General features: G+C 41.2%; 3 protein-coding genes across 4 annotated transcripts in view; 1 reads left to right on the top strand and 2 right to left on the bottom strand.

Annotated features, from left to right (window-relative positions):
- PTPN14 (protein tyrosine phosphatase non-receptor type 14) overlaps nt 1-8,085 on the bottom strand; it is a 112,955-nt gene extending 104,870 nt beyond the window's left edge. The window contains exon 1 of the mRNA XM_064648244.1: nt 7,953-8,085. The gene's annotated coding sequence lies outside the window, so the exon portion shown is untranslated. The remainder of the gene's footprint in view (nt 1-7,952) is intronic.
- A 9,636-nt stretch (nt 8,086-17,721) lies between these two features.
- LOC135410621 (uncharacterized) lies at nt 17,722-23,463 on the bottom strand. Its single transcript, XM_064647358.1, has 5 exons — nt 23,425-23,463; nt 22,709-23,303; nt 21,733-21,871; nt 20,573-20,713; nt 17,722-17,909 (listed from the first exon to the last, which is right to left on the bottom strand). Exons 1-3 carry the CDS (start codon nt 23,461-23,463, stop codon nt 21,792-21,794), a joined length of 714 nt encoding a protein of 237 aa, XP_064503428.1. The 3' UTR covers nt 17,722-17,909; nt 20,573-20,713; nt 21,733-21,791.
- CENPF (centromere protein F) overlaps nt 23,075-25,851 on the top strand; it is a 40,728-nt gene continuing 37,951 nt past the window's right edge. Inside the window, exons 1-3 of one of the 2 annotated variants that reach the window (XM_064648242.1) lie at nt 23,075-23,207; nt 23,793-23,986; nt 25,255-25,451. In XM_064648242.1, coding sequence (XP_064504312.1) covers nt 23,825-23,986; nt 25,255-25,451 — 359 coding nt within the window. In that variant the 5' untranslated portion in view covers nt 23,075-23,207; nt 23,793-23,824. The remainder of the gene's footprint in view (nt 23,208-23,792; nt 23,987-25,254; nt 25,452-25,851) is intronic. The other variant, XM_064648243.1, reaches the window with a different exon arrangement.

The following is a 25,851-nucleotide window of genomic DNA, read 5'->3' as shown; positions in this document are numbered from 1 at the left end:
TCACAGTCTTCATACCTAAGTCAGGTTCTAGGAAAACTGTAAGACTACATCAGTCTCTCTGAATAAACCCATTTGTACATTAGAAGAAACACCTAACATTGTTAGACAAGGCTTAAAGGTTTTTGAAAGCTCATCCTGCCCACTTAATAATTTACCTTTTCCGCAGTGAAGTTATATGCAAACGTATACTACAAAAACTCAGAGGTGCTCTGTGACCAACTGTTTCAGGTTATTACACCAACAACGAAGAACAACAGTGGCCAGAGCAAAACTAACATAGCAAGTAGAGAAGATGTCATACTCCAAGCCACTGTACTCTCTTTAAAGGTTCTTCTCTATATAGAAATGCTCCAGAGAAACATTCATCACTTCATAAAGTCAGGTGGTATCAGTAATTCTCTTCTGAAACAAGTGTCTCTTTACTGAACCGTAAATGTGTAGGAAATGTGCATTTCTGGATTTGCATATTTAAATGCATATGTTTATGACAATTCACCAATCAAATAGAGAAACCAGAAAAAACTTCCAAGAAATGAACCAGCTACAGAGGATGGGCAGGCTATGACCAAATAAATGAACATCCTTAGAATACATGTCAGCTCTCCCCAACATACCATTTGCCTATTACACCAAACCATTTCTTCTCCTCTTCCTTAGACTGTAACTCAAGACACACATTTTGTCTTTTGCTATTTGTAAAGCTCCCAGTACATTCTACAACACAGAAAGGAATTAAAAAACATTACTTATAAATTGAAACCTATCCATATACACCATTGTATTTATAGAAATACTTCTCTCTACATAACATTAGGTAGTATGAAACACCCAAATGCATACCAAAAGCCCTAGAATATGCAAAAACTAAAAATAAATTTCATCTTTAAATGGCAGCTTTAATTTCTTGCTTGTCAGAAATAAAGATAATTAAAAAATGGAAGTGAAATAGCTAGCATTGAACATACTTACCATTTGGATGCTAAATGCTAACCCGTCTCAATAATGCTCTCCTGCAATATTTTAGTTTTGTTTTATAAACAAGATTTCCAACTATGCGCAAATGCATTTTGAGGCACCAAGCTATGAAGGGGAACATGGACACATGGAAGAGAACTTGCAAAAAAAGACCCATCATTGCCTTTCTCTGTTCTCAAAAAGAACCACAACAAAGTGGGAAGCAGCAGCACATGAGTATCAATACTGTGATTTAGCTTTCTCTGCTGTCACAGAGATTCCCACAACACAGTCTTGGCAAAGGTGGATGGAATCACAGGACCTTTACTCAAATACATCTACATGAGTTGTCTTATTCACAAGCAGAAACTTGCCCTGTCCACTCTCTATTCTGAACCTGCTAGAGCTCTGAAGCTCTAGCAATATTTCTGTCTGAAGCTCTGTCAATATTTCTGTCCACCCACAGCAGACTGCATCAGCCATCCCCTTCAGTTAGCAGCCAACTTCTTTAGCTGGTAAGCTGACCAAAGCATCTTCCTAAACAGACTGAATCTTAACAACATTATGAAGAATGTAAATAGACATCAATCCTACTCAAGTAGCTCTTAAAGTATGGCAAACAAGGGAAAAAAAACCAAACACACACACACAAAACAACAACAACAAAAAAATACCACCACCACCAAAAAAAATTTACTATTATTCCAGATGCCTGTTTTCCAGGGCCTTTTAAATAAATTCCTGTCACCTCAAAAGCTCATCAGGGTTCTTCCTCCTGAGGCAGGTTTGCTCACATTGAACATTTTGGAAAGCTCTTAAGGGAGAAGTCAGATTTCCTCCAAGACCCCTCTTTTCTATTTTTGAGGTAGGACTTTCAAGGCCTGCTCCCTCTGAAGGCATCAGAAGTTTCACTCTACCTCAGTACAAGATTAATTAGGCCACTGACTACATTGCTTTTCCCTCTCCTCTTGCTCTGTCCTGGTAAACAACAGGCACAAAGTTTTATGTAGAAATTCCTTTACACATTGTCTGCTCACCTGAGATAAGCACTGCATATCACATTCCCAGAAAATGCAGAGTTTCCACTACCAACACGATATATTTTGCACTGAAAGAACAAATGAAAGTCCTGCAGGAAGGAGTCAAAATCAAAATGGCATTTAGCAATAGACATCAAAAATAGGATCTGGCTTCTACTAGTTCAGTCTCTGATTGGCAAAGTCCCTTGATTTTGCCCAGGCTTGTCCAAAAACCTAGCTTAATTGTCATCATCAATAAAAAGCTAAAGGCATTTTATCTACAAGGTAGTGAATGCCTCCTCTAAAAAGAGGGAGTTCCATGATAAGAGCTAATCTCAAAAACCTTAGGAATGCAAACTATTTTCTCAGTTGTAAAAACAAGAAAGAATTTCACAAACACAAGTTAAAACAACTACTGGTAACCTCTCACTTCTCCTACACTGCCAACTTCTGCTGGGCTAAGGCTCTACCTTCTGTCCTTCCCAGAGATATGCTTCGAATCAAGTCAAAAATTCAAAGGAGTTGTAAGAGAAGACATCACTTTTATGCATCTTTACAAAGGAGGGCCTTTCCATAAACCTTATTTTCTAAATTCAAAAAGCAGTGCTAGGCTGCCTTCACAACAGCTTCAGCCTTTTCAACAGAGAAGCCAGAAAATCAGTCCACATTTTATTTGGCAGATAGCTGCCAGGAAGCTTGTAAGACAGCCCATTCTGGCTGGTTTGACCACCTAAATGTTGCACAAGTCCTGGCTTTTTATTCTTTAAGCTATAGCATAGTTTCCTGAAACTTCTACAGACAACTCTTAACTATCTTATACAGTAGTCTGTTAACATGAGGTGTTGATTATTAGATCAGTCATGATGCCTGCTACTAAATCAATTTTTTCCCATGCTTATTCTTTTGAAACAGACTGGCATTTGCAGCCTATAAATGTACAAGAATTTCATGGTGTTGGTACACTATTACTTTGACAATATTTTCCTTGAAAGATTCACTAGGCTGCAGAAGATCTAGTTACCTCTAGAAACTGGTCCTTGTGCTTCTCTCAGACACAACTATCATAATTTTGTTACAGAAATCAAAAATATTTATATTAACTACCCAAACTACAAACTTTGTCCATTAGAACACGTAATAGAAATCACTGATCATCATAACCAAATTGATTAATAACAGATACCAGTGCTATCTGCCTTTTAAATGAAGCCTAACCATCATTTCTGTTCTTCTCTATGCCAGTCCAGGCCACAGCGCAGCATGCCTCAATAAATTAAAACATCAAACTTTAACATGTTAAAGACTTAAAAGTCCAACATGTATTTTCCATGAAACCTGAACATATTTAAAGAAATAAATCTTTCAATTCCATCTGCATTAATATATTAAAAAAATCAGCATAACTCACATTTCAATACAGGAACTAAATTACTGTAGTGGGTCAAATAATCAGCCCAACATCCTGTTTCTAACACCAGCTTACCCTGTAAAAAACCACACGAAATATCATAGCAGGCACTTATAGCATAATCTATCCTAAGAGAAATTTCTTAATCCTTGTCAGATAGGGTTGATTTATGCCCTAGAGCAGTACAGTTAGCATCCCTTCAGCTGTAGCTGTGACTGTTCCTCCCATCTCTAGAACAGTTCATTTACCTTGTTCATCCTGCCAGGCTCTTCATTTATATCATCGCCTTTGGTGGTATATACCAAAAATGGTGATTTAGGGGTATTATACACATTGTCTTTCAAACTACTCCTTGTGACAAGTATGTGTAAAAGGGTAATGGCCAAGCATTATTTTGCACATGTCCATCCTACCTCCTCTAACAGACCGCCTTGAAACAGAGCTATGCTAAAATTTTCAGTTCTACTTCATATGAATATTTTTCAATCTCTCTTCTTTGATAGGAGATCACAAATTGATTATTCCAGGTGAATTTGAGCACCAGTTTAATAATATCCTTTGTGTCATTAACACATTGCAAAACAACTGTGGCATTTTTCTTCTGCTCAACGCTAAGCATTAAGAAGGTGCACAAGTTTAAATAAAACACTGTTGAAATCTTCCTCCCCACCTTAATAAATATAGGTAATTTACAATCCAGTAACATGAACAAGTAATTTGATTATTCCCTCTAACATGCATATTCTTGAATTTATCAACATCATCTGCTACGCTTCCCTTTTACCCAGCTTTCTTGGATTCCCTTTACAATTTCTCAGTCTTCTTCAATCTTGCCTAATCCAAATACTTTTGCATCATTAGCAAGTTTTGGCACACCATCATTCATCTAGTTTATTAGATCACCAACATATATGTTCACCACCCTCTTTTCAGAGTTGTTTCTACATCACATGGTAATTTAAAGTTTACATTGTTACTGACAAAAAAAAAGCATTCTTAGTCATAAGGACAGGTACACTGATTGAGAATTAGAAAGGAGAGTTTCAGTTTCCAAAAGACATGCTTGATGTTGAGCAAAGCACGGTACCTAAACTCTTCACATGAGCAGAAAATAAGAATGTCACAATAGCTGCAGGACATCAGAGGGGTCAGTGTTCTCTTCTTCCCAGGCCATCACCCATCCAACATGTTATACACCCAACACCCTCCAGAAAAATCCTTTGGTCAGAAAATCCTCTTAATGTTGGCTAAATTCATGCCTAATTAGAGCTAAGTTTATAGTCCCTTAGGTATTCTCAGAAGGTGCTTACCTATAGCTGACTATAACAGCTACAACTGCTTATTAGGGCAGACATGATAGGTTGGTAAATACATTTTAAAACATACATGCATGTTCTTTTTACATACTTTGTGCTGTACCGTAGTCTAGTGTCCTTAATTCCTTCCACACTCCAGAGTTCTCCTCATTCCCTCCTACAGCCCAGAGGAAAGGGGAAGAGTCATGGACTGCCCCACATTTGTGAGGAACCCTATTGCTTCAGAGCTTGTGACATGTCTTCTCATAGATCACCTCCTCAGCTCCCCACGCACTGCAAACCAAAAGGCTTTAAGCAGAAGATGGGCACCTCACGGGACAGGCTACACTTGCTCTGGACATGGAGAGGAAGCTCCGTGTGCCCACTGAGTCTTGAGGTCCCCTGTACTAGGCACAGAAAGATAGGGGTTAGCCAGTGGAACCAAAATCATACTTTTATCACAAAGATGGGCTTCAGCTCAGGTCTACCTCATTTCCTTTAGGAACTAATCTTTAATTATTACTTTTTAATATACATATTTTAAGTGTTTTATAGGTGGAAGTACCAGGTTTCACAGAGTCTCTGAATAGAAAACCAATATATTTTAAAAATGGAACCAGACATTTTCACATAAAACTTCAGAGAATCTTCTGCACAGGCATACTCTCTCCTCACAGTAAGAACATCTACACGGTAATGGTTTGTTTTCAAAGATTAGGATCTGTTCCAATGGAACTCCACAAAGTATAATAGGCCAAGGCATGCTGTACTTTGCAGTGGATTTAGACATAAAAAAATACTTTTATGGCATCTGCTCAGCATAAAAATTAAGCCTTTATTGAAATCTTCTGTAATTGAGCTGGATACACACGCACAAATATATTGCATACTAAGTGTCATAGCCTGGTTCCTGCAAAGACTTGTATATATGTTTATTATTATGTATATAAAAGAAATGCCGTGGTTTCAAAAGCACTATTCATGAATGTGAGTTTAAACACGTGTAGGGGGGGTGTCTTTGCAGGACTAGGACCTATATGGTACTGAGCAGCACTGCCTGATGAAAACTTTTTACCTATTGTATACTACCAGCAGTTTATAAACCCCCCTCAGCTGACAAACCCTTGCAACAGAGAAGGACTTGCTTCCAGCTGAGGAGCTGGAATTCAAGTACACTTTTCACACTGCATATATCTACAGTAAATTTAAATCCCGATTAAAATGAGCTACTTAAATGACATTTAATCAAACACAGCCTCACTGGATATGAAGAGAGACAGAATGAAGAGCAGTACTTTGGCTGAAGCAGTATCAAATAAACACAGAAAAAGGAAGCCATAGAGTCACTAGAACACAACTATATAGAGTCACTATGTACACAACTATATAGGCATATGTATATATATATATATATATATATACATATATATACACTTTATCCATTATTGCAGGAGCCCTGGCAGCCAAAACAATTTGCTAAGTGCACAACAGTATATGTATTTCATAGAAAGCCATTACATACCTAAGTCACAATAACTGACTCACAGGCTTCTGCTGGACAAGAATGACCAGGAGAAAAATCTAGTGCTAACACTAGTTGCTAATTAACCCTCATGAACAACACTGCACCAAAGCTACTTCTGCTGCTCTTCCAGAAACATTTAAAAGGCACGTGTAAAACATGTATATACATATAAAAGCTCAGTTTGCTCAATACAGAGATGAGTCTAGCAGCCCTTGCTCTGGCCTTGATCTGAACCACCAGATTCTCTGAGGATGCATTGAGACAGTCATGCTTTCAAGCTTCTCACACACAAATGCAGTTGCAGAATTGATGGCCACAAGGTCGGTGACAGATTGTAGGGATTACCTTTTCACTGATGAACTGTGCTTCAACACAGCAAGTTTGCAAAGCTCCCAACTTTTGTATCATGACCCATGAGATACACACAAGTGCCCTCTGCCTGTAAGCAACTCTGGCACAGTCTTCTAAAGACACCAAAAAGAGTTCAAGTACTGACAATAACAGAACAGGGCCTACAACTTATTTACATTACTATAATATCAACACATGCTCTATTTTACACCATGTAACAAGTACTAGATGTCAGCTACTAACTCCCCAGAGGGCAAGACCAAAAGCTGCTTAATCTGTATTTTGTCACTCATATTTGATAGGACGTTCTCAGCTGGATAACCACAGAGCAGTCCTGCTGGGACTGCCCCTCCTTACATCTCTCCCCCCAAAAGACCTGACTATCTCCTCTCATAATATGGAGGTTGGCAGGTGGTGACTTGTGATTTGGGGCGAGCCATTTTATATTTTTCCAAACTCTGAGAAACTGCAGCATGTAACAGTGCTTTCAGAATAACCAATGCAATTGTCTGCATAAAGTTTAAAGAAAAAAGAACTGGCTTCTGGTAAAAACATTTCTTTCAGCTATGGTTTCAGGCTACACGCCAAAGATCTCAGAAAACTTTTTTGGGCAAAAGCATATTTTATCTGAGCCTTTTACCGGTCGCTGTTTGGTCCCACCTTTTTAAAGTTACAAACAGCCAAAGAGTTGCTTCTAATGGAAACATATGATTATTTTATGTAAATCAGAGATAAAACATTCTCGATAGGAAAGCTCCAGCAAGCATTATATCCACATACCACACATACATTACGTAACGCTTGTCCCAAATACACCCCAATAAAGTGAGCTAGTTTGAGATCTTAACAATCCATCCACTTTGCCACATCAGAAATGAGAGCAGATGTCATTCTTCCCTGCCTCGCCGCGATCTTTTCTGCAGAACTCGTCAGAGTTACATACTTGCTGAAGACGAACGGCCAGTTTAGGCTTGACTGTAACTAACAAAGAGCAAGGTAAACCCCCGGGCAGGGGGAAGGCAAACACGGGCATGCCGCGATGTAAATACGGGCAGCCCAGCACGGAGCCCTGCCCGTTCCTCGCTATTTACAAATATCTCTCGAGTGTACAAACGCCGTATTATCTGGGTGTCTAACAGATTAAATTCACGGGCTGGACGGACAGTCCGAGGCTCGCTTTATCTCAAGTCACCGGCTGGTACTCGCAACCCAAGCTGAGCTATTTTCGTAGTTTGCGGACAGCAGTGCATACTCGGCGGAGCTGCAATAGCTCCCTGCAGCGCTCAACGAGCCCCACGCCGGCCGTGCCGATCGCACACGCCGAGTACAAGGCGCAGCTCGGGCTGTTTTAAAGTCGGCGCGGGGACGCCCGAGCTGGAGCGAACTCGGCGGCTCCTTACCTGCTGGCGGCCGCCCGGGCAGCGGCGGCTCCGGCTTTGTGCCTCCCGCGGGAGGCGGCTGTCCCGGCCCGGAAGGCAGAGGCTGCCGGCGGGACCCGACGCGGGCGCTGGGAAGGGAGACCAGTCCGGCTCCCGCCGCCCCGGCCCGGCCACCGCGGGGAACTTGTGCGGGGCGGCCGGAGGTGCGGCCGCCGGTGGCGGCGCGGAGGGCCGGGGCGCCCTGAGCTCCTGCTGCCGCCCGCGGGGTGCGGGAAGGAGGGAGGCAGGGCAGGAGGAGGGGACTGATGTCCCGCGGGGGCGAGCGGGGCTGGCGGGCAGGCGAGCCGGAGGCGGCGGGGCCGGGGCCGGGCTGGGGCCGGGGCGGCGCGGGGAGTCACGGCCCAGGAATGCCAGGAATGTGGGGCGGCCGCTGCGGCCGCGGGGCCCGGAGACGTCGGGGACGCAACTTGGGATTTCTTTTCTCTTTCTCCTTCTTATTTTTTTTTTCCCTTTCTTTTTTTTTAACTCTTCCCCCCTCCCCAAGGAAGGAGGAGGGCTGAAACCCACCCCGCGGAGGAGGGAAAAGGAGGGAGGAAGAGGAGGGCGCAGGCTCCTGCCAATCCGAGCGGGTGCCGGCGGCAGCCCTCCCGAGGAGGGCAGAGCTGCCAGGTGCGGGGTGCCGGCCCTTCCCGCCTCTCTGCCGGGGGGGAGCCGGCCCCTTTCCCAGCCCTTTCCCGGCCCCTTCCCCGCCCTCCTGCCGGGACCCGCCGTGGAGCTCTGGGCACGTGTCGTCCCGGCCCGAGCGGCAGCGGGAACACCCCCAGACAGACCGAGGTGGGAAGGGACACGCAGGGACCTGAGGCGGGCTCTGCACGCGTGGGCCTGGAATCTCCTGAGATCGTCCTTCCAGACCTCCTGTATGAAGGCTCGGGGCCACCCTGCTTCTCTGTGGCCTCTCCTCTGCCCTTCCATAACCCCTGTTTCATCTCCTACAGCCTTGCGCGACAGCATCGTTTTTCTCCATCCCTCCCTGTCTTTGCTTCTCCTCTTCCCGTTTCACCCCTTTCGATGTCCTTCTTACTGTGTGACCCTCGCTTCCAGACGGGTGGGTATCCCTGCTCTTCTGGCTGCACAGAGGGCAAAACACTCGTGATGGAAAAACACCCATGGTGGTGCCGACCTGAAGTTGACTTGAAACGTGGCAGTTGATAACTGCATGAAATACCCGGGATACTTGGTGCTTGGCTGATGTGAGAAAGCCCATCCAATGTCTGCTGTAAAAGAGAGGAGCAGGAAACACACCACGCTGTAGGAGTACTGTCAGGACAGTTGAACATAACACACCAAATCAAGTAGATTTAAGAAAAATGTGAATATTAGAAATTATGCTCTTGTGCATCATAGCTGATGGGCAATTTGCAAAGTTATTTTTGCCTTAATTTATATTTATTTAAAATTATCCACATTCCAAAAATAATCCACATTCCAGAAAGTGTATACAAATACCTCTGGTACCAGTGGGCATCTACAGAAATGCCAAAGGGAGGTATCCCTCTAAAACATCTGTGACACCAGAACTTAAGGACTCTTATAAACACATAAAATTATGAAAAATAGTGCTAAATGAGAATTGATACAATTTTTGTGTTGCTGTTACTGTTCGTTACTTGTACACCTTACTGAAGGAGTAAGTGAGCAGATCCATTGGAGTCAGGATTATTCAGATTATTAATGGGAAAAGGATCAGGAGCTGAGAGAGGGAGAAATAGCACAGATTCTTGATTTTGATAGATAAGTAATTGTATTTAAATACTGTACATGGAATCACAGGCCTATGCCTTACCTCTGGCATAATATTATAATTACATTTTGAAGCAATCCTTTTCATCTGAGACTCTCAAACATTTTACAAACACCACACCTTAATGAAGTAATTATCTGCATTTTACATATGCTACACTGAGGCATTAAGAAGTGACACGATTTAAGATTTAAACTTGAATTGTACTTGACCACATGTAGATAGAGAGCTTTGAGTAACAATCTGGAAGAAATATCAGGTGTCAGAATGAGATGATGAGATGCATCATAGAGCCACTGTGCTCTGACTTGATAACAGAAAACAGATTACCTGTACTGAGTAGAAAGTTGCAAAAGAGGGTAGCACACATCAAAACTAGGGTTTAAATTATTTGATTTCTATCCTGTTCTCCCCATGTTAGTCCAGGTGTAAGGATGATTTTTTTAAGACAATAAATACTGACTTTTGCATCTGTGCCTCAAGGTGGTGTGCTCCCTACCTAAAGTCTTTTAGTCACATTCCTGCTTTGGAGCTGGTTACTTTCACTTTCTTAAGTCTCTGCATTTGAAGTAACTTTATTTAGGGACCTTTACTGCAAAGGAAGCAATGTGGCAAGAAGTGTGTACATGCTGACAGGTGGGAAAATTTCGAGGGGAAATTTTGTGTATTGGTTACCTGCAGGATTGGGTCTCCTAGAAGAAATAAAATGAACTAGAAGAAATAAAATCACACTGCTTGCCAGCAAGAGCAAGGTCGGCTCAACAAACTCTGCAAAATGAAATGCATTTCAAATTTACCCAAACAAGAGAAGCTCCCAAAACTGGGAATGATCATTACTTTTCTTGAGATTACTTAACGAAGTGCTCAATGTCTGTATTAAACTATCAGAGATTGTAGCAGTAGGTGCTTTAAAAAAACAAGCTTCCCAGAGATAGCCAGTTCCTGCAAAGAGGTTTCCATAAGCAAATCTGTTTTGTCGGTACTACTGCAGCTTTCTAGGACCATTGAAACCTGCAATCTTTACATACATCTTTGTTCCTCAAGAGCTGTCAGGAGTATATGAATTTAGGATTAAAACTAACAGTACATACTTGCTACTTGAGAAGTGATTTAATAAAATACTAAAACTAGGTTAGGTGTTACTCAAACTGTTTCAAGGATTGGATGTAAAAATGATACAAGTTATTGATTTGGTTCCAAACTCTTTCGCTGTTTCTAATTTGTCCAGAAAACTTCGATGGTTAATCCTTTGTCAATTGTATGTAGGCATTATTATGTATTGTCTTTCTATGCTGCTAGGGAATCACTTTACAGCAATTTTTTTTTCTGAGAAGATGACACCTCTAAATTATATTTAGAGACTTTATTGACTTGCTGTAATATTCCTTCTGCTCTGTTATAATTTAATTTTTATACTGGATCCTTCTACAGCATCACCAGAATTATTATAATTAGTACTCTACAAAATAGAAACATCTAAAGTACAAATGGGAAATAACTTATTGACATAGAATTGTACCTCAGTTACCTTAGCTACCAGTCCTTGTTCTGATCTTGGGCATGTAGCAGCACATCTCTGTGTCTTAGTTTCTTGACTGAAAATTGAGATAATGATAGTGATCTTAAGAAGGTGCTGTTTGATTTCCAGATGAAAGCAATGTATGGGAGAGAGACATTATTTAATTTTTTTTCCCCAAACTGGGGGTTTGACAGGCCTGAATGTTGTCTCAAACCCTTGTGAAGATAAAGCCCAACACCATTCATCTTGACCAAATGGTTAACTATCAGCAGACGAAAACTGACTTTATCTGTGTCAAAATATAGAAGACATTTATTATGAAGCTGTGCAATGAATTTTAAAGTGTCCTGGCACCTTGCTAGCAAAACCTGTATTAAACATATTTTGAATGTGCTTAAGAGTCTTGTTATAACATGGAAAAATCTCAGTCCTTGTTGGTTGGTGAAACCATGTCATAACCTGTTTCGTATAAAACTGTCTTTAAACTGTGCTTAAGCAACAGCTGGTGGTTTCTCCTGTGAACAGTAGATGATGTTTAATTAGCCTTACAGTCATCTACATTACAATCAAATCAAAGAATGCAGTTGCAACACATTCCCGATTTGTATTGTAAATGTGACCCTAACTGTGTTCCTAAAATCTCTGTCATGTGCTACAGCTGGATACACTGACCTGATTGTAATGTAAGCAGAAACTTAGTGCACTAGCAGAAATTCCCATTTCTAAAATCATATTAGTTCTTTACAAATAGATACATTTATTGTTTGAAGCTTACTACCAAAAACAAAAAGAGTTTACTTCTCTAGTATGCTGTGCTCTCATTAATTATTCTGTTTAATAGTGCTTCTCAAAATCATCTCTTAGAAAAGGAATTTGGATTACACAATTTTGGAAAACAAACCTGTTGCCACCAGCATGAGCTAACATGTTATAGTACTCTACGGCTTATCACAAGTAAGCCAGCACCCAGTTTTGTAGTCCAGAAAAAGTCTTGGTTGATTATCTGTGCAAATAAACTACGCTGTGTTGAATATTCTAGTTTGCTTAGAGTTGTATTCTGCCTGAGGACTTATTTAATACCTGTGTCTCTTTTCAGCTCTCCAGTAAGGGTTCTAAAATGAAAAACTTTTTAGCATTTGTGAGTAAAGTAGTGAGCTTTTGATTCCATGGTTCCAAGTACTCGGAATGGGTTTTGGATGAGGAATGTAGCTCACTATGCAAGTGTTACTGCTGTCCAAGCTAGGGTAGTCCAATGAAAGAATGAATAACATTTTTACAGTTTTCATGGACTACAAATTTGGATACTTTTGAATGTACCATTTAGGTATTAGGTCTTCAGATTTCTGGAAACAGCGGTCTTCTAAACAAAAAACAAAACAAACAAACAAAAAAGAGAGACCAATGAACCAAATCCCTACCTTTTAGCATAAGTTAATTGTTCAGCATGCCTTGAAGTCAGTATACACCACTGATTTGTAGGTGCTTTAGTGGCTGCCTACTTCTGATGATCTTTATGCATCTCAGCATAGATTTACGTGTCCGACTGCGGGCACCCAGTTGAAAATATTTTGTTGCCACTTAGAGATAAATGGTTTCTTGAGAAAGCAAAGAGCTAATGTCATAATCTAAAATGTGTTTTGGGTACTGTCACAAACCTGTGTAACTTGAATTGATAATGTTTTCTTATCTCTGTGAAATGGGTCTAAGACCATGCTTGGATATGAGAGTACTCTGAAACTCTGGATTTCAAGGTTTTCTGAAATTGATAGTGAAATCTGCTGTAAAAGAATAAAACTTCAGCTAAATGTACCTCAGCTTTTTGGAATCTGTATATCGTTTCTAAAAGAGCTCTGATTCTCATTCTCACTTTTGGTCAAAATTAATGGGAAACTTACTCTTAGTTAGAGCAATTCGGGAATGCTGAGGAGCATATATATAAATATTATTTTCTATTCTGACTGTCATTTACATGATACACTAAATACTCTGGAAAGACTTAATACATACAAACTTTTTCCTGAAAAGGATTAATACAAAAAATTGTATAGGAAAGACCAATAAAACTGTTGGCATTTAAACTTGGAAGAGGTGAGGAGATCAAGTGATAACCAAAGTCATTAAGATGTAGAATGCAGTTGTTTTCTCCTTCTATACTTATTTAGTCTATTGGATCATTTCAGTTAGTTGTTCATAAACTATAGCTGTTTGAGGCAGGTTTCCCACTACAATTAGTTGGGTGACTGAAAACTCACTCTAGACCTTGCCTGTAAAAATGACAGAAGTAATGTTGAGGTGGTTAGGATGAGTGTAAGATAAGGAGGTGTACTTTTGTCTTATCTAGTCAAACACTTCACAGAGAAACACTGGAAGATTTTGAGACAGCATAAAGATAGGTAGAGGCTAATAAGTGATTGGCTTAGTTTGTCATGAATAGTATAGGGGACATTCTTAATTGTTTCACTGACTGATAAAAAATTGGCCAGTAGGTGAATACAATACAAAACAAGTATAGATTCTCAGATAATACCTACATAAAAGTAACATACACATATAAATATATGTACATATCACAAATATATGTCTATAATAAATAAATACATGTATAATAAATAACAGTGGAATTTCCTCCCAATGAATTCATAGTTGTTGGAAGACCAATATGTCAGCTTAAACACTGGGTTGCCAGCTGCAGACACATTGTGTATTTAAAGCCATGTAAGTGGCCACATTGAGTCAGATGGCAAGCAGTCGTATATCAGGGGCTGATATGGCTAAAGACTTAACCTTTTAACAGCAACAATGATGAGTGGAAAGGCTTGTCTAAGTCTTGCACTGAGAATGGAATTGAAAGCTGAACAGGAGATACCTGCAGATAAGCTATCTGATACATGAAAGAATTCAGAGTGCCAAACATCTCCTTTGGTTTTGTCTGGAGACTCCTGTCAAGCATGAGGGAAAGGTATTCTCTCAAGGATGATCTAGTAGTGTGCCCAAGCAGGTGGAACACCATGTGGAAAGGTATCCGGTACCTGAGAGAATTAGCTGTGCTGGAGGTAATCTATAAGGATTCAAATAATGAACAGTCCCCTGTAGATCCATATGAGGTCCAGTGTACACAATCCATGTGATGGAAGTTTGAATGGAACTGCCTTTCTCCACCTCTGGGGAAAAAAACCAAAGAAACAAAAAAACAATACAAACAAAAAAACCTCCCAACCCACAAACGATTGTCCACAGTTTGTTTTCTCAGAAAAGTTCATACTGATTTTGTTTTAAAAGCCTTATTTATTTTTAAGTGTGTGGGTGCAGCCCACACACTTGGGCTTTGTGAATGATACCTGCAAATATGGGGACCTAGTGTGCAAGTGCCTTGGAGGTAGTACACATTCGTCAACATTCAGTCAAGGTTATGTTTTACCAGAAGGAAAAAGCATGCCAAACACAGTCTTCATTTGTGAAATGTATAGAAGGATGAATGAAACAGAAATTCAGAGTTTCTCTGAACAATACAGTGCTGTGAAAGAAGTGAAAGCAATCACTGACAGAACTGGTGTTTCCAAAGGGCATGGATTTGTATCTTTCCTAGACAATATGGATGTTCAAAAAATAGTAGAATTGCAAATCATCATGGCTAGGCTTCGCAAACGAAGATTTGGGAAGGGCTCTACCCACGTTTGTTGCAAGCGCGTTGGTGGCTAAAAAGGCCAATATGAGACAGGCATGTCCGGTTGCAAAAGGCACAGCAGAAAGACTCCTTAGGTGGTATATTCTGCAAGACACGATTCTTCCTGCGTTGTCTTTTCTCCTCAAGGGTGATCCTACGTGCTTTCTCAAAAGCATCTGCAGCATTATAGATGGTGTGTCTCCAGACCTCCCGATTGGAGGCCAGAGTAGACCAGTTCTGGTGGTCAGTATGGCCAAGGCTGAGATGTTGTTTCAGGGAGTCCTTGTATCTTCTCTTTGGGGCTCCTCTCTTGCGGCAGTCGGTGGCACGTTCACCATAAAGCAAGATCTTAGGGAGGCCATGGTCCTTCATCCTGGAGACGTGCCCTGCCCAGCGCAGCTGTGTTCTCAGCAACATGGCCTCAATACTTGTGACTGCTGCTTGTTCTCGAACAGAGGTATTAGTCACATAATCTTACCAGTAGATATTTAGGATTGTATGGAGGCAGCGTTGATGGAAGCGTTCTAGGAGACACAGCTGGTGGCGGTAGATGACCCATGATTCAGATCCGTATAAGAGAGTAGACAGCACTATGGCTCTGTAAACACTGATCTTTGTACTTTTCTTCAGGTGTTTATTTCGCCAAACTCTTTTATGAAGCTTTCCGAAAGCACTATATGCCTTTGCTAACCTGTTGTTTATCTCTCCGTCAATCTTACCATCCGAGGAGATGAGGCTACCAAGGTAATTAAACTGCTGGACTGATTTGAGCTCTGATTTGCCAATGCTGATATGGGGATGAAGGAAGACTTCCTGAGGTGCCGATTGATAGAGAACTTCTGTTTTCTTTAAACTGACTTCCAGCCCAAAGAGCTCAGCAGCATCTGCAAAGCAGGATGTTAAACGCTGCAGGGCTGCTTCTGTGTGTGCAACAAGGGCAGCGTCATCAGCATAAAGCAGCTCCCGGACAAGATGGTTTAAGGTCTTGGTGTGGGCCTTCAGTCACCTTGTTGAATAGGTTTCCGTCAGTACGGTATCAAATGTAGATACCATCCTGATCATCAAGGTCTGCCGTGGCCCTTTGGAGCATCATGCTGAAAAAGATTGTGAATAGGGTTGGTGTGAGAACACAGCCTTGTTTAACACCATTAGTTATTAGAAAGGGCTCAGAAAGTGCATTGCCATATCTGACTTGGCCGTGCTGTTCCTCATGAAGTGAGATGATCATTTTAAGGAACTTGGGGGGACAACCTAAACGTTCCAAAATCTGCCATAGACCTTTTCTGCTCACAGTATCAAAAGCCTTGGTGAGGTTGACAAAGGTTACATAGAGACCTTTGTTCTGTTCCCTACACTTCTCTTGCAGTTGTCTGAGGACAAATACCATGTCTGTGGTGCTCCTGTTGGCTCTGAAACCACACTGACTTTCAGGTAGAATTCCTTCTGCTATAGCGGGGATTAGTCTGTTCAAGAGTATTCTTGCCAGGATTTTGCCAGCAATGGAGAGCAGAGTGATACCACGGTAATTTGAGCAATCTGATTTAATTCCTTTCTTCTTATACAAAGTGATGATGACTGCATCACGAAGGTCTGATGGTAGTTCGCCTAGATCCCAACAGCGTAGTATGAACTCGTGAAATTTAGCATGGAGTGCAAGGCCCCCATGTTTCCAGACTTCTGGTGGAATTCCATCAACCCCAGCTGCCTTGCCGATTTTCACCTGCTGTATGGCCTTGAGGGTTTCTCCTAAAGTGGGGGCAGTATCCAATTCATATTTCACCGGTTGTTGTGTGATGGACTGAATTGCTGAGTCTTGGACTACACGGTTGGTACTGAAAAGAGTCTGAAAGTGTTCAGCCCATCGATTCAGAATGGAGGTTTTATCTGTCAGAAGCGTTTGACCATCTGCGCTGAGTAGGGGGCTTTGGACTTGGTATGTAGGCCCGTATGCTGTTTTCAGGGCCTCATAGAATCCTTTGTGATCACCCGTATCTGCACATAATTGAGTTTTTTCAGCTAGATCGATCCACCACTTGTTCTGGATGTCACGGAGTTTCTGCTGGAGCTTGCTGCATGCAAGACGAAAGGCCATTTTTGTTGCGTGACAGGATGGCAGTGCAAGGTGTGCTTGGTGGGCGGTTCTCCTGGAACAGGCTCCCCAGGGAATGGTCATGGCCCCAGGACTGCCAGAGCTCAAGGAATGTTTGGAAAACGATTTCAGGCACAGGGTGGGATTGTCGGGGTGTCTGTGCAGGGCCAGGGCTTGGACTGGATGATCCTGGTGGGTCCCTTCCAGCTCAGGATATTCTGTGATTCTGTGAAAGGAGAAAAACTGCCCCATTGATGAGCTTTGAATGTGGATTATGAGTTAAACTTGTACTGTGTCAGTGCTGACAGAAGGGAAAAGCCAATTCATACTGGATACACGAGGAGCTCAATATACGAATATGTATGGATACACAAGGATCTCAATATACAAATATATCTGGATACACATGGATCTCAAATACAAATATATCTGGATACACCTGGATCTCAATATACAAATGTATATGGATACACATGGATCTCAATATACAAATATATGTCTTTATGTACCTTAATATTTTAATTTTGAAACTATTTGTTACTTGTTCAGAAGCAACAGCAAAGGATCAGACAGTCTTGTGGAAACTTGGAATCCCAGAATGGTTTGGGTTGGAAGGGAAATTGCAAATCAATTTCGATGGCAAAAAGCTGAAACGGGGACCAGTGATTAGAAAACAACAAACTTGCATTCTTATGTGCATCCCAGACCATAACAAAGTACAATCTCAAACCTTTAATATATGTAGTTCAAAGGAATGGGGTGTTCAAGTTGCAGAATAGGCATAGCAAGAGTAGCCATGATAAATGATCAAAAACCTAGAATAGAGGGGCAAACAAAGAAGCAAAACTCAGACTTCTGAAGGGCAATCATGCAGATGGCAGCAATGAACCACTGGGAGAGTTGTCCTGTGAGGAAAAGAGAAATTGAAAAGTAGTTAAAAAAAAAAAAAGTAGTTAATAAAGTAGTTGAAGGTGATAGAGGGAGAAATTCATTGAATGTAAACCAAAATAAAACAAATCTAGAGAGCCCTGACAAGAAATAGAGGTAACCTGACTTACCAGTGGGCATTTTCTACATTTCCCATTTTAAAAAAGTGGCGGTAAAGATGGAAAGAGTCAGAGGTGGCTACAAAAGGTACATTCCTTTTAGTTTAGATGTAGTACACTTGTGTGTTAGCTGCTTTTCTCTCTAGTTAGAACAAACTGATAGTCACAATAGATGTACTTGTGTGTAGTTAAGGGTACAAATCCTAGCAAAAATGGGGGCCAAAGGAGATGCAAGCTATGGACTCATGAAAGTCAGAGAGGAATGGGCCATAAAGGAAATAGGTTCCCATGTTACCAAATGCCCCCTGAAACCTGATAACTCATTGCCCACAAGATATAACAATATTTGATAGTATCATGAATGTATTTTTTTGTGCTAACATATGTAGTGTGAAACATTTGCTTGGTATCACCATTTCTAGTTGGCAGCAGAACTATAAAGAGGGGGAAATTGCCATTAAAAAAAAAAGAAAATGTTCCAATCTTATTTACAGTTCAGTAACTTGTAATTTGAAGCCCTAGACAACATGGACATGATGTGTCATATCATAATGTAATTGCTATAATTATTTATTATTTTCTTCACTGCACATCAATTGTTTAAGCATTATGCTAATGGCTGTATTCACAATGTTTGAAAATAGAGCTTTAGGAACAGGAAAGAAAAATATAAATACTTTTTCATTACTATAACTGTTGCTATAGCTGCAAACCATTCTTTGGGTCAAGACAATATGCATGCACTTAAATAACAAACATTTTTTTTTGTATGTAAGCTTTCTTCCTCCACCTTTACAATATACTAAGAAGTGTTAAACAAGTAACATTCACATTTTAAACCAACATTTACTAACATCACCTGAGAAGCCTCCTTGTTTTCAGTCCTCTATATTGTTAAATAATTTTACTATTACTTCTTGTAATGAGTCTATCTGTGTAACTGCTCAGGAGCTTTAAATTCAGAGGTTAACACTTCTGCAGAAGTTTGTAGATTATTAAAATAATCACAATAATGCTACACTGTATGCAAAGTCAGAGAACGTTTTCCTGTGATGAGGATTATTCAGAGTAATTGCCCTAAATACGTGAGAGGCGTAAAGGAAAGCAGACGCTGTAAGATAGCTTTATACTTGTAAAACACACTGGTTATAAAACACAGGAATGTATGTACTGTGGGAAGGTTTCTTACCATCATTTATGACAGATAGGTTTTAGGGGTTAGAGCTCAGGGATTTAGGGTCTTGTTGCATAATGTTTTAATTCATCTAAGCTGGTGCTGCCACAGCCCCCTCCACTCTCTCCTGCATATGCCCCTTCCACCCGCTGAGCTGGGACTGACATTTATCTGACCACACAATGCAGCAGTTTGCAGATGAAATATGCATACCTGCTGATGCTACGTGGAAGGTATTGCTTGATATAATACCCCTTGCCTGTTTAACCATCTCACCTGGCAGTTCAAATCAGCACCAAAATTGTCATAAGGGAGCAGTGGCAGGACACAGGTGGGAGACAGGAGGGAAATTGGGAATGTGGCAAAATTGCCTTGAGGTGTTTTAAACTGCCAGGAACTGTACCTGTGCATTCCTGTCCAGCACCTGCATGTGGTGTGTCACCTTAGAGAAGCCAGGTAACTTCAGTCACCTTCTCAATACTAGGACACCTCCCCACTGGTGTTTGTAGGCTGGACTAGCCAATGCAATCCCAAACAATAGAGCAGCTGTAGGTATTTTATGCACTAATATGTTCGTCCAGGTGACTGTAGCGCTGGAGTCAACATTAGCACTTCGGTAGCAGTTTCCATTAGTAGGTACAAAATACTGTAATCCTGACTAGAGCAACACCTCATTTCCTTTGGGAACAAAGTTATAGTTTATAATTTGTGATATGCTGTGGTCCCTGGTTTGGTTAATAAACTATGAAAAAAAAAGACTGTGAGGTAACTTCAACCTCTTTTAACAGCAAAAGACGGTTAAGAAATCTAAGGTGTAAGGTTCTCTATGCACCCTAAGGCACCCTCCTTTACATTCATTTTGTACACCAAACAAGGTATGTGTTCTGTGAAAAACTGCGTGAAGAATAGGAAATCTAAGGGTGTATTAGCAATCAAATGTAGTGTTTTACAACAGTAGCTCACTAGGCTTTATTTGTGCAGACTTAACCTTGCAGCTCCAGTACTGACACCTAAACTGCCATCTTCTTAGTTACCTACCCACCTTGGCAGAGGTGGAGAATGTTGTATTCCAGAGGCAAGAGGCATCACTTAGTACGGGGTGGGGTTTGGGTGAGGCTAAGGAAAATGATCCATCTTTCTTCTCTTTCACACCCAGCCTGGCAGAGTGTCTGTCTCTAGTGCCTCGACAGGGAAGCTGGGAACCTAAAACCCCATCAGACACAGAGTGCCTGGCCTATTTATCTTTCCCCTGGGTGAAAGGAATTGCTCCAGCTCCTTAGGAACTCTTTGATGTGTGTGCATGTGTATACGTATTTATATATATACACATACATGAAATAGATTTTACCTGATGTATTCTGAGTCTGGCAGGGAAGAATATGGGGGAAAAGCTCCATCTGGTTTCTGCTTCTTGTAGTATCTAAGCAGGGTGAGATTTTCTCATTGGACATTCTTTTCCTTTCTTTCCCTTCTGGTTTTGTTCCATAAGCTGTAGTAATACAAATTCAACCTTTAGTGGCTTTTGTATTCTACTTACTGTTCTGGCCCTTTACCAAAAATTATAGTAAGGAACGCAGGTGATTTTTAACATTTGTCAAAAACTGAATGGAATTTCAAGGACAGAGAAAAGCCACCACAAAACTGAGGTAGTTTTCTCTGCTCAAAATCATGGGGAACTCTAAAGCAGGGAGTTGTGAGAGCCTCTTGGAAAGACCTCAAGGATTCTATCCAGTAGAGAGCAATGAAAATAATTACAAGTGTTAGGCAAATTAGGTTGCTATTAGCACCCTTTATAACTTGCTATTAATTTTTCAGAATATTTGACCTTATTTTTGTATCTTATACTTCAATCATACATTTACTAGTACTTTTATTCTTATATTTACATCTTGATACTTATGAAGCTATTGTACAAAATAAGGTTGATATGGCAAAAGAAAAAACAAGTTTCTGTATTCTTCATGAGTTCTTTTATCTTTCATAATAATTAGTTAATTGCTGCAATAGTTAATTGCCAAATATGAAAGGATGAATTTGTAAATCATTACCTACAGAAACCTGTTACAAACCTGACAATTCTCAGAAATCATCTTTAGAACAAATGTTTTCTCATATTTAAGTTTACAACAGTGGTCGGGTTCCTTTTATTTTAGCCTCAGTTATCTAGATATTAATCAGACTGCATCTTAAAAAGCTCTGCATGCACCAGCTGATTTCCATTTTTCATGCCTTTTAAGAACTCTGAAGGCTGTCTCTACTAATTTTTCCCCTTCTGAAGAATATGACACTGATCTTGGAAGTTGAAGCTGTTTCACTGAAGCCTCCTCTGAGAGATTAATCATGATGAACTAGTTTAAATGCTAGGGCTCCCTGTCTGTCAATGATCCCAGTACAATATCATCTGTAGAAACTGAAAACTCTTCAGCTTCTACAATTGATTAAGTAACATTTGTTACTGTCAAATGAGAAACACTTACTGAGTATAACATGTGAGCATTTAATTCTTACAGAACATTTGCTGTTTGTCAAGTGCGGGATCCCCTTCTGTTCAGACTGGTCCTCAGCTTTCACAAATAATTTGGCAGTACTTGGTGAGGAATTTCCATTCTTCTACTAGTTCCTGCTCCACTGCTGTTCTGTGAACAGCCTGCACAAAGTTCACCATGGAATTTTCTAGCTTGCTTGGCTTTTTTTTTGTTTGGTTTTGGTTTGGTTTTTTTTTTAATTGTCGTTTGTGAAGAGGTATTTATGATGGATCAGTTCCATCATTCCGATGGCTTGTTTTGTTCTGGAGATAGTTTGGAGATTTTATAACAATGTGCTAGTGAGTTTGTTGTAACGTATTTATTTATAACCAGAGCTCTCACCAGCCGACTGGTGAGCTGTTTGACTTATCAGGGAATATTTGTTTAACTCAGTTTCCTAAATATGATTAAAAGAACAGTGCTTGAGTAAATAGTCTCAGAATAATTACGAGAAGCAGGACATTTAATTAGGTGGAATGATAATCAGATCATAGAATCACAATTCACGGATTCTGATGGAAAGGATCACCGTGCTTAAAATCTGACCTCTCGAGCCCCCCCTGAGAGGCGGTCAGGGGGCAGGGAGAGGAATGCCAGAGGCTTTGGAAAACAAGCCACAGATACCCAGGGAAGTTCATAGGAGGCTTAGAATCCTTCAGCCTTCGCTGTTGCCATTTCGATTCTATGCTCCGTGTTAGAACACACTTACAAAAAGTGTTCTAATTCTGTATGTTTATATTTCTGGGTAGAAAATGTGCAATATTGGGCTGAGTTACCTCCCCCGCCCCAAAAAACTAAAAACCAAAACAAACTCAATCCCCCGGAGCAGCTGGGGCAGACACTTCGGGATCCTTCCGCAGATCTTTCCCAGTGAACGGGTGATAACCGGGACAGCACAGGGACACGTTTCGTTCTCTGTGGGATCGGGAAAGTGGGTTTGGATAAAGGCCTGACGCTACCGTTACACCCCGACAGCCGCTGCGCTTTCCTCCTCCCCATCCCAATCTCGCTCCATCCTTCCCGCCCCGCCGCTCGCTCCGCCCAACTGTGGGCACCGCCCTTCGGGGCCGCCCCGCCCAACTGCGGGCAAAAAAGCCTCCGGGGCCGCCCCGCCCCTGCGCCGCCGCCTCCAATGGAGTTTGAACGCTTCCGAACCAGCCAGTCGTGAGGGGCAGCGGCCCAGCGGCGCGCTCTCATTGGTGGTATGGCGAAGGGGGCGTGGCGAGCGGCGTAGCAGTCGGGCCAATCAGCGCTCTGCGGGCCGCGTGGGGGGGGCGGGCACAAACGGCCGCGGGGCGGTGGCGGCGGGTTTGAGGTGCGGCGGGAGCCGGGACCGGGGACGCTGACAGGGACACGGACACCGACAGGGACACGGACACCGACACCGACAGGGACGGCGACACGAGCCGCCGGAGCTTGGGTCACTGCCGCCAGGCTCCGGACGGCATTTAACAGTGAGTGAGTGGGCGAGCGAGCGAGCGCTCGGGGACGGCTGGGGGTGACAGGCAGCCCCCCGGTCCTGGATGGGGTCGGTCCGCCTGTCCGTCGTCGTCTCTAGTTTTAGTTACTCTGAGGTGCCCCGGTTTCATCTGCGTTGCTTTGAAAGGCTTCTGGGAATAAAGAACTTTCGCTGACGCCTCTCACAGAGCCGCGAGTTTTCGCAAGGCTGAGATACCACCGAAGTACAGCGTGAGCGGCGCTGGCTCTGCAGCATCGATATAAGACGTGGAGAGAAGCTCTCTGAAATACAGCTGTCGAACGCAGCTATAAGGGTATAAACTCCGCTGTTGCAGGTTGGAGGTTGATTAAAGCGAGGCTTCAAAATCCCCCCCCGCCTGCGTACAAGTGTGTCAAAATAGGACTTAATATTTATAAATTGGTGCTTTATTTAAAGCACTAATATTTAAAGTTTAGATCAGGAAACCTGCACGATTATGGAATGCTGCATTCTAATCGCTGCTAAGCTTAAAAGTTCAATTAATTTAAAAGCAAAGCTTATTTAATATTTTTGAAGGTCTAGTTGTAGCTGTCTTTGTGTTTCAGGCATAGTTCTTGGAAACAAGAATCTGGTCAATATGAGCTGGGCTGTGGAGGAATGGAAAGAAGGCCTCTCCCCCAGAGTCCTTCAGAAGATCCACGAGCTGGAAAGTCAAGTCGATAAACTTAAAAAGGAGCGCCAGCAAAGACAATACCAGTTAGAGACTTTGGAGGCAGCTTTGCAAAAACAGAAACAAAAGGTAACCTAAAATGCTATTCTGCATGCCAAATGCAGTTATAAAGATTTATTAGCTGGTTGTTGTTAGGGGATGGGTTAGTGTTTTGTTTCTTCCCACTGACTGATGGGAAAGGTAACATAGAAATATTAACTGTTTATCTTCATTTTACCTCATACTCATTATATTCTCCCCTTTGCTTAGTTCTCATTGATTGTTAATAGAATTCCTTCTTCCTATCTGGCGTGGTTGTCCACCTCCACGTGTTTACGTGTACTTTGAGGTTTTCCTACAGCTCTTTATGACTGGGAAAATAAATTTTTTATTGTTATGCCTATTAAAAACCTTGATAATGAGTTGGCCTGCTTTAGATAACAGACCTGCAGAGTTGGCAGTGTCTTCCTGTTTCACCTTGACCACAGACACCTATAATCTTTTACTTGGTTTATGTAATTCCCTGTTTTTTTCCCTGTAGAGACTGGGGTTTTGGAATTCGGTGTTACTTTTCATTTTTAGGGCTATAATTTTACACCTCGTCTGACTCTACTCTGTCAGCCCTCTAACCAGGAAACCAGAGACCCTCTTGGTCAGGGTTCTGCCATGCTTCAGACAAGTGTGACCCATTTGGTTCAGTTTTTGTTTTGTAATATTTGACTACAGCTCAGAGGCGATTTAGAAAGGTTGCCTTTTATTTAGTTTAGGTTGCTACAACTTTCTAGCAAATGTCTTAAACATTGTAGTTTTCTTTTGAGTTTCTTCCCCATGACTTTCCAGGTACTTACTTCAACCATTCCAAGGAACTGCTGTGTTCTCCAAACAAAAAGAAGCTTTAAAACTCTCAGAAGCAGCACCTAATACTCACTATTTTTCAGTCAAAAGAATAATATTGTGCCAAAAATGAAGCCTGCCCCTCACATGCTTCTCCAGAGAGGAGAAGGACATCTTTACTGCCAGGCTCCATCTTCAAAGCTGTGACTCTTGACTCACTATACAAGGACTGTACAATGATTATTAGTTTTTACAGACTAATGGGTTTTTTGATGAGTTTGTGTCTAGTCAATAAATAAAAATTTTTAAAGTCACTGAGTTGAATTTTAGGAAATGTGGTTTTTTTTCATACCTGAAAATAGTTAAACAAAGTGTGTATCTGAAGGTTTTTAGAACTGTCAGGATTTTGAAATGTTAGGAAGAAAATAACACTATGTAAACTTTGTGTTACTAAATTAATTGTAATTGCACAGAAGGATGGAGAGGACTTTATAATCTCAAAGATGTCTTTATATTCCAACTAGGTTGAAAATGAAAAAAATGAGTCTGCAATACTAAAAAGAGAAAACCAGAGCTTGATGGAATTGTGTGATAATCTTGAGAAAGCAAAGCAGAAAATTTCACATGATCTTCAAGTAAAAGAATCTCAGGTCAACATTCAGTCAGGTCAGCTGAATTCCAGCAAGAAAGACATTGAAAGGCTAGAACAAGAACTGAAAAGGTGAGGACCTACGTGCAGTGGTTATTTTGACATGTTTTGATTGTTTAGTATGTCTTTCATGGTCTTTTAATTTCCCTTTATATCATACTTCATTCAGATTTTGTGACTGAAATCTCAAAATATTTTTTATACAGACACATGCATATACAGACTTCTACACAAGCCTTTGTACCACTTGAAGCAGTTAGTACCTGTAGTTCCTGTTTAATTCAAGAGAATTCTGCAGTGTCATGTGAAAATAGAGCCATTCATTCTGTGGTTTTTTGTTGTTGTTGTTGTTTTTGGTTTTTTTTTTAACAAACAAAAAAGCTAGCACAACTGAGATACTTGGTAAAAATAACCTGCAAAGAACTTGGAGTTGTGAGGAAAGTACATGGACAATTCACTCTGTAAGGTGAAG

Source organism: Pseudopipra pipra, chromosome 3 (assembly GCF_036250125.1).
Source record: "Pseudopipra pipra isolate bDixPip1 chromosome 3, bDixPip1.hap1, whole genome shotgun sequence".
Classification (NCBI taxonomy): Eukaryota; Metazoa; Chordata; class Aves; order Passeriformes; family Pipridae; genus Pseudopipra; species Pseudopipra pipra.
The sequence above is the reverse complement of the archived record's forward strand: the minus strand, read 5'-3'. Positions and strand labels throughout refer to the sequence as shown.